This window comes from Cygnus atratus, chromosome 16 (genome assembly GCF_013377495.2).
Source record: "Cygnus atratus isolate AKBS03 ecotype Queensland, Australia chromosome 16, CAtr_DNAZoo_HiC_assembly, whole genome shotgun sequence".
In the NCBI taxonomy this organism is placed as follows: domain Eukaryota; kingdom Metazoa; phylum Chordata; class Aves; order Anseriformes; family Anatidae; genus Cygnus; species Cygnus atratus.
The window spans coordinates 3,048,696-3,058,272 of record NC_066377.1 but is presented as its reverse complement, the minus strand read 5'-3'; the positions used below and the strand labels follow the sequence as shown (position 1 = coordinate 3,058,272).

The 9,577-nt window shown below is 37.1% G+C and overlaps 1 protein-coding gene across 1 annotated transcript in view; it reads right to left on the bottom strand.

Moving 5' to 3' along the window:
• Positions 1-704: 704 nt before the first annotated feature.
• The window catches only part of DIDO1 (death inducer-obliterator 1), a 53,477-nt gene continuing 44,604 nt past the window's right edge, over positions 705-9,577 (bottom strand). The window contains exon 17 of the mRNA XM_035547992.2: positions 705-5,834. Coding sequence (XP_035403885.1) covers positions 2,482-5,834 — 3,353 coding nt within the window. The 3' untranslated portion in view covers positions 705-2,481. The remainder of the gene's footprint in view (positions 5,835-9,577) is intronic.

Genomic DNA, 9,577 nt, shown 5'->3' with positions numbered 1-9,577 from the left:
CAGAATGCTCTCTCCTCCCTCTCTGCCATTTTTTCCCCGGAGGAGCACTTCTCCGCAGCACTGGGGGCAGGAGACTGCTACACGCAGGTACAGTGGAGGTTGAAGCATACATAGCTCCTCATTCCTAAATTGTAAACGCCTTCGTAATTCACCTGTGTGTAAAAAGTCCTTTGGCAGAAACTGACTCAAAAGCCCCTTTCCAGTCTTCTGGATTTGTAAAGTGGTATTACCACATCATGCAATGAAAATAAGTGAGGTGCCTTTACTGTTTCTTAATTGTGAACAGATCCTCCATGCAGATCTGTGATAAAGGAGTGTTTCCTATAAGGAAAAAAGAAAACTTTCACGCATCTATTTCGCAACAATGAAAGGTCTGGGAATCTAGTATTTCCATAGTTCAAAGACAAACTGAATTACTTAATTATTCTTTTCTCCAGATCTTTTTGGTGTAAAATCTGAAAGTAATTCAAGTAACAAAATCTTCAGAATAAATTAGGGCATGTGTTAGAACTGAGAGAAAAATCACAAGAACAGACTTTCACATGTTTTTCAGAACACCTACAAGTAAATATCAGTTGGTAGTGGTGCCGTCCTGAAAAATATCTTTTGTTAAACAGATGGAAATGAAACTTGTGTGCCATCAGCCTCTTGTGGTGGCATGTTGATAAGTAGCTAGTCAGAAAATAATATACACGTACAGGTTTAAGAAATGGACAACATTTCACTGTAGATGTTTATTCTACTTATAGTAACAAAAACCTGTGAAGTCCCATATTTTAATGTACAGTGATATATTTTGTCATATAAAATACAATTTACAGAAATTTCTATCAAGTAAACCTAAACAAACACACTTGCTTTTTGCATACTTTTATGTATGTCTTTAAATTAGAAACATCTCATTAAGAAAAATCTTACACCATAGTAGATGTTTGCATTTAATACCGCCTCTTTGCATTTTAACATTTTGCCTACAGGTTCAGAATACAGACGATCATTTCAACCAGCAAATCCTTGATGTATAAGGACTTGTAAGATGCACCAATGTGAACTGTAAAATCTGTAGTGAGATACATGACATACATGCTACTTGTAATGTAGACTTCAAGATGCAAATGTTTATAGGAATCTAATTTTACATTTGCAAAACTATTTTATAAAAATATCAAAATACTTATGCAACTGTTAATTTACATGGTCAAAATGTAAACCAGCAGGGTCTTTATTTCATTCTTTAGAGTTACATACTTGAAGAATACATGAAAAGTAGCAGTGTAATGTATTTCACAGTGAAAAATTTCCCTCTTGAATCACAACATTAAGTATTACCAATCTTATTTTCAAGCTTAATGCAGTTTTATACCTTTTTCAGTGGACAGTCTTATATACACTACCAGCATAAGCAGGGTCTCACAAGTGACACTTTTTTTTTTTTTTTTTTTCAGGAGCAAAACACTTTTAGAGTGGAAAGTACAGGAAAATGGAGACATTTCTTAAATCTCCACTGAAGTTCTGCCAAAACAAAACCCAAGAAATGCTCCATGTAATTCATTTCAATCAAATAAATAGATTTAATGGCCTATTTAATAAACTTCTTTTTCTTTCCTTTGGTATACCAATTAATTCGTAGTCTTAGCTCTTTGCCAATAAATGTCTGATTTTTTAAATTTTTTTGCTGGTTATAAAGGTGCTACTTTTATATACTCTTTAATTGCAGGTTTGTAAAAATGTGAAATTAAAAACCCCTCATCCTCATGAAAAACTAAGTACGGCTTGTTTCTTTGTTGTACACTTAACAGATGGATTTCAAAACACAAAATAACTGTATATAAAAAGGAAGATAGTGCACTTTAAGCTTATAACATTCCATTTTTAAATCCTCCATCCAATAATTAATAACACTGTTCTTCTGCAGCCTTTTCCGAAATACGCATGACCCTTCCATTGTAAAATAAACAAGACAGCAATATTTGACTCCTTTTTTAAAGCGTGTGCTGTAGGAACAACTTTGACACCAAAATATCACATACATGAGATGTAAAGGTATGGCTCCTAAGGTCTTGATTAAATTCTCTTATAAAATTACAATTCAAGTTACTGGAAAACATAACTTTATAATTTTAAAAAGCAATATGCTCTTCTTAGACTTTTTCCATTTCTGTACTGTAATGGAAATTTTAAGATAAAGATGCAAGTAGAAAAAACAAAATTTCAGAACAGGTAACGCTGTGAAGTTTTATAAGAAAAACATTATGCACAAAATGCAGCAAGTGAAAGTCCAGTATGTTCTTGCCTTTTACCTATTTGAATATTTTCATTCACAGTTGTTCAAAAATTGCTAATTTGTCAGTACATTTTGTAAGGCTAGATTTACAACAGCATTTTTGTAAAGGTGAGAATATACAGTATATACAGAAGACATTGACTCAGTCCTTGCAGTGTTGTATATTATTTATGGGAAATATAATAGCAATTATAGTTCTATGACTGGTTAGTGGAAGATGAAGCTTCTGCTTCTGTTGGTTTCTGACTTTCTTTAGGTGTTTCTGGCTTCATCTCTTTACCGATCTCCCTACTTTTACTCCGATCTTTCCGATCTTTCCCTCTTTCACGATCTCGATCTCTGTCTCGATCTCTTTCTTTTTCCCTGCTTCGATCCCGGTCTCGGTCTCTGTCACGATCTCTGTCTCTGCTTCTTGATCGTTCTCTGTCACGTCTCCTGTAGGATTCTCTCTCTCTGGTTCTTGCTCTCTCTCGGTCTCTGTTTCTTTCCCAGTCTTTACCTCGCTCTGAGTCTTTCTCTCTATCTTTGTTTTGGTTTCTGTCTCTGTTTTTATCCCATTCTTTGTCTCTGTGTCTCTCCCAGTCCCTGTCTCTGTTCCAGTTTCTGCCACGGTCTCTTTCCCAAGGTCTGCCATGTTCTCGATCCCTTCGTCTTTCCTCAAAAGGTCTACTTTGTCGATTATCTGTTTGCTGAGGCTCTGGCTGATCTAAAACCTTGTCTTTGTTTCCTCCTTCATATCTCTCTCTCTGTCTCCCTTCAAATGTCTGGCCTCTAAATTCAAGATTTTTGCCTTCTCGGAAGTCAGATCCTGACCACTGTCCTTCTGACTCAGGCCCTTGTCCAGAAATACCAGAAAGAGGTGCAGACGGCCCAGCTTCCTCCCACATCTCCTTTCTGTGGGCTGGTGGATGACTTGGAAGGTCCAGGAGTGGTCTTGGGGTTGGCTTCATATTTTGTGGTGACTGACCTTGGAAATGAAATCTGGAAGGGGGAGGTTCATTTTGTTCTGGAAACATTGCAGGTGTGGCGCCTCTTGGTCCTCCAAACTGAAGTGGTGCTGGACCTCTCTGGTTGGCAAACCTGGGTGGTGGACTCCCTCCTCTCCTTTCTTCAAATGGCTGTGGCAAAAGTCCTCGTGGGCCAGGTATATGATTTGGAGCTGGACCTCTTTGCCCTTCAAATTGATTTGGGTGAGGCCCTCTTGGTCCCCCAAAATGACTAGGGGCTGGACCTCTAGGCCCTCCGAACTGCGGACCTCCTCTCTGTCCTTTAAACTGAGCTGGTGCAGGTCGTCTTTGACCTCCAAAAGGAAAAGGCGAAGGTCCTCTGTTTCCCATAAACTGAGGTTGATCAGGTCCTTCAAACTGTCCTGGAGGCCTGATCATCTCATTATATTGGGAATCTGAGAATTCCCTTTGTTCCATGTGAGGTTCCCTACGATCTTCAAACTGAGATGGTGACATTCCTCTTGGAACACCGTGATAAGACGGAGCAGGGCCCCTATTATCACCAAACAGAGGTGGTGGTCCATGCTGTGTAGAAAATAAGGAAGGAATGGGACCCTTCTGAGCTCCAAATCTTCCAGGGGCAGGTCCTCTTTGTCCATCATTATTTGGAGAACCATGCTCTTCTGAGAACTGTGGCGCTGGTCCTCTAAAATTAGGTCCATGAGGTCCTCCGGGTGCATTGAGCATCAGTGTTGGAGGTCCTCCTTTCTGCCCAGACAAAGAAAATGGACCTCCAGCTCGGTTTTCCTCAAAGTGCTGTGGGAGAGGTCCACCCTCACTCTGAACTGATGGAGATTCAGTTTGTTCTACAAATTGATGAGACTGAGGGTTTCTTTGATCTTCATATTGCACCGCAGAAAGACCCCTGTCTGGTTCAAAGTGACCAGCTGCCTTTTCCTGAGAAGTAAACATTGTATTTGCCTCATTTGACCAGGATACTTTATGCATATCTTGCAAAGACTGACTGTCGTTAGATGTGGAGAAATTAGGCTGAAAAGATGTACTTGGAGGTGTTGGAAGCAGCACTTTACGTAAAGGTTTGGATGTAGAAGGTTCTCCAGAAACTGTTTGACTCACATTTTCCAAATTAACTTGAGCAGTGTTTTCAAATTTGCTACTAGGTGCCTCTTTCTGCAACACTGTAGAAGCCTTTTCACTTGAAACCCAATTATCACCACTGTAACTAAGCTGAGTAGCAGAAATTAAAGTTTTATCTTCCTTACCAAGTGAAGTCTGCAAAGCATTTGGAAAACTAGCTTGAGAAATTTCTCTTGTGGATATCTCATTCTGTGCTGCCTGTGGCTTTATTCGAGAGTCAGTGCTGTCATTAGTTTCTGTTGCCATTCTTCTAGCTTGTCGAGGATCTCTATTCTGCCGTGGGTCACAGCTCTGGTTTAAAACTTGTGCTTGCTGATTTGAAGACGAAGGTAAATCTACTTTTTGCGCAGCTTGTTGGTCCTGATGGAACAATTCGGTCTTCATTAGGGAAGATTTTGGTGGTGGTGACATTAAAGCATCAGACACTGAAAAATGAGCCATTGAAACACCAACAGCTGCTCTTTGTTGTCTGAGGGCTTCTTCTTGCTCCTCTAGTTGTCGTTTCTGCTCTTCTATTTGCTTGTTTAATTCTTCTAACATTTTTTGCTGTTCTACCAAGGATGAAGATGCAGATAAATCAGGCACATATGAAGCAGATGTTTCCATAGAAGTGTTTTTAGTGTCTGTATACATTTTGTTAGGTAAATCATCAACAGTAACTTTTGCTTCTTCCAAGATAGTTTCATCTTCCGGATCATAGGCCTCATCCTCTAGTTCTGCTGTGTTACTGGGCTTTTCCACACTATATAGTTTTTCGCTTTCACCAGTCTGCATTTCAAAAGCTTTCTCTGGATCATATTCTTCTTCGGGATCATACGGCCTGTCATCCTCCTCATCTTCTATAGCTTTGTCTTTTGACATCTGTCCAAACTGTTGTACAATGGGATCTAGCAAAGGAACAGCTGAAACACCTCCATCAACAGCTGCTTGAGCTTCCTGATTTGAAGACTGGACAGTTTCAGAGTCTTTAGCAAGAGGTTCAAAAGTCTTCTTTTTTCCAAAAAGTGTCTGGAGGATGTGCTCAAGAGGTGTGGCAGTTTTTGAGGATGAAGAATGCGTAGCAGTAGTACTTGCAGAAGCAGTAGCTGAAACTGGTGGCGTTACAGTACTTGTGGTTCCACTTTTAATCGAGGACAGTATTTTTAATACTGAAGGTGTAACTGATGAGGTTTCTGGAACGGGAAGTGGGGGTGGAGGTGGAGGAGATCCAGGTGGTGTTGTACTTACAGCTGAATCTCCCGAATACGATGTGTATTTCAGAGTTTTCTTTTCTTGTGAAGAAGCTACTGGCCCCTTAGAGTACAGTGATGTTTCTGTTTCCTCTTGCACTTGAATTCGGCTGCGCTTTTCCTCTATTTTGTCTGTATCCATGCTAGTAGCAAGACGCTTCCCTTTCTGACAGATAACCAATCCAAGAATTAAATTCGGACGTGAAGACTCGAGACCTGAAAGGGAACACAAAGATTGTACATGTAAAAAACTACTATTTTTATCTGCGCTTTCAATAGAAACTTATCATTTTATATAATGGCAGCTATGAAAGTCACAACAGTAACAGTTCTTCTAAATTTCATGCAATGACCTATTGGCAGTTTCATTAGCCCATAAGCATATGTATCTATATTTATTTACTATTTATATACACTTGTATACAGTAACTAAAAATGTTTTAATTCTTTCCTTGATATTTTTTCATATTGCAGTAAGAGGTATGATTACTGAAAGGTGTCCTTGCAAATGTCTCTAATGTTCAAAAATTAAACAAGTTTTCCTATTTTTGTATTATTACTTTCTTATTATTATTGTCTACTCCCCCTCCAGTCAAATATTTCCTTTCAAATGACTTTGCAAATATGTTATATACATAGAGATATTGATAAGTGAGAAAACCTGGACAAGCAATCTAACTTTCTGTAGGGCTAAGTTGGAATTTAAGAACCAGAAATAAAGAGGAAAAAAAAATAATGCTATTAAAAAAACAAACAACAACAGCAAAAAACACTTCACTTTCTGTTACAAAGAAAGCACACGGCATTGTTAGACTTCATAACTACATTTCTATTTTAATCTGTGCTAAAAGACCGACATTTACACCATTCTATCAAGGTGACTTTTAACGCTGTTGCAGAATGGAGTGTGATGCCACAGACCCTTCTATAAGTAAGAAACATTGTGAGCAGAATTGCACCATTGTGAAAGCTTCAGGCTCGAAAGAAGCATTTCCAAAAAATGACCAGAAAGTTTCTCATAAAGAGGAAAAATGCAAACATCCGAAGGTCTGTTTCACATTACTGTATTCCTTCCTTTGACATTCACATTTCCCACAGGCACTTGTGGAAGACAAATAAAACCAGAATAAAGAGCAGGGAATAAATCCTTTAACATACAGTTGGTGGCAAACGTAGAAAAAACATATAAAGAGAGGATTTTAACTTCTGGATTTAGTGACTTGAGATCCTCATTTGGGGGCCACATTATTATTTGAATACAGCTAGGAACCAGGAATATAGAAACAAAACTAATGGCAAAGTAACAGATTTACTGTGGTTAAATGATGAGGACTCTAAAACCTACACTGTCCCTACGATTCATGACCCTGTAAGTAAGAGTTTCAAAGAAGTATAACATGAATTTATGTATATCTTTGTTTTCTTACTAAACAAAACCAACAGCTCATTAAGGAACAATTTATAAATAACTAATTATTGCCACTGAAAACTTCTTGTTAACAGAAAAAAAAAACCAAAAAACTAAACCCCATAGTTGCAGATAAATTCTATTTGCCATTAACAGTCATAAATATGAACCTTTGCTGAAACAACTGAATTCAAAGTTTTAAGGGGACTCCTAAATTTACTATCTAATGAGAAAATCACATCAGATCTCTTTATTCATATAGCTGACATTATATTCACGTACGCTGAGAAAGAATTAAATGAGGTAAGCCTATTTATTAAGTTAAATGTGAGGCTTTCTCAGCAAGAGGATACTATCATTCTTACAGCTTAAACTAAGTTCAGTTGGAGCCTACGTAAGTACAAGATGAAAACTTGGCTGACCTGATGCCAAGGAAAAGCCCAAGCATTATAACCAGGTAAGACAACTTCTACTTCAACAAAGTTTCATTAAGCATAAATATTTCATTAAGCAGTAACTTGATAAATTCTGAAATTCTGTGTTCTTCTGATTGTGACTGGTAATAGTATAGTGAGTCTGTTTTAGCCACATAATGGAGAGACCAGCAAAATCTGGTTACTCCACTAGAAAGTCTTTGCAAAAAGACAGAAAAAATTGAGGCCAACGTAAAATTTACTTGAGGTTTCCTATCCGAAACGGCTCTCATTTTAAGTATTTTGAGAAACAATAATAATGAAATTTGAATGAATGCATTCTAGTTCTACAGTTGACTACAGATTATTTCACAGTTCAGTATTTGAATTTTACATAGTTCTGTAGCTGAGAAGATGCTGGACATGCTGATTTAAATAAATTTTTATTTTTCATTTTGTAGCACATACTATTTCCTACTTGTACATTTAAAACTCAGTGCCAAGTTTTTTTCCTCCAGATATAGTATTTCAGTATTCTGTGTTGCCAATTTTCACTTTCTTCCATGGTTAGAAATATACATATAAACACAGAAATTATAAATGTATGAAGAAAATGAACTAGCTATATTAACCAAAAATTGGATTTGCTTGTAATTTAGTGCATATACAAATTGCCCTTGCGAGAGGGCAGGGATGAAAAGATGTACAATGAAAGGAGGCAGGACAGGAACTAAACAGGTAATTATCTTCGGTGAACCTAAGATTATTTGGAAAGGATCACATAAATCCTTGATTCACCCAATTAAAAACTCATTTCAACCCACTGCCTAAAAGCAATCCTAGCAGTTCTGATCACGATAGTTTACCACCCCAGATGAAGTTACATTAATACATCAGGGCAAACTTCAAAAGACAACTTACTTGGGAAGAAAATTATTCACTGTATACAGTCTAAATAGGCTCAATAGTTAGGTATGATTCACTCTGAGTGACTTTACTTTACATTTTTTCTTTATCAGCATGTGAGTAATGACTCCACATTTGGTCAGCATCGACCGCTGCAGAGTATCTCACAAATCTGTGTTCACCCAAAGACTCCTAGTAAGCATTCATTGTTCTTCTGTCATTAACGTATTGGTTATCTACTCTTACGCAGAGACCTGTGATTTATACAACTAGTCGCAACATGCATCTCAAACACTGAATAATTGAAATGAGCAGGTTTCAAAAATCCATTGGGCTGTGTATCTAATATTAACAGAAAAAATAAAAAAATAAAGAAAAAATCAGTTCTGAATCCCTGTAAGAAACAGAGATCATCACTAATAAAAACAGGGTAAAACTTCAACACACATTCAAGATAAATTCCAATGGTAAATTAACAATGGTTATAACTGAATCTGTTTAGTTTGGTCAGAGAAGAAATCCATTAAAATTTTACATTTTGATACTGTAATTTTCAACAGATGCCTAACCCAGTTTCTAAATTCATTCAATCCAAAGTGATCACACAGTAAGTGCTTCTTTTGGATGGAAACATACAGCTAGACCAGCACTTCAAAGCTCAGTCCCATTCTATTTCCATGTCCGTAAATAGGTTTCAAAATCCATAAATAGGTTAAGTGCCTAATTTTAGGTAATAATGAAATGAAAATGTTGGCTGCAGTCTCCAGCTATTGCTCAATAACTATCTTTCACAAGCAAGCATTTTAAGTGCTGCAAGCTATGTTAGTAGCTTTCGGTGCTAAATTATTTACAAAATATTTTTAAATCCATTCTGTATTTGAAGACCACATGATGGTTTTATCGAGTTACATCCCGTAATTAAATCTATTAAAACAAGATATACTACATATTAGTATGGGATTAATATATTTTTTTTCCTTAAATAAGTTTTTTTTTTCCTTAAATCAATTTTGCTGTATGGCAAATGGCAAAACTTGGCAATGGCAAAACTTGGGAACGGACCTATGCCATACCTATGCCATATTTTTAACTGCAGAGACCAATACAAGTGATTCTGTAATCATTATCAATACACCATTTAAATACTTGTCCCAGTTAATTGTGAAAGCGTGATTGAAAGCTATCATCAGGTTAGTGTATCTTGATTCAGTGATAGAGATCACTCCCACCAC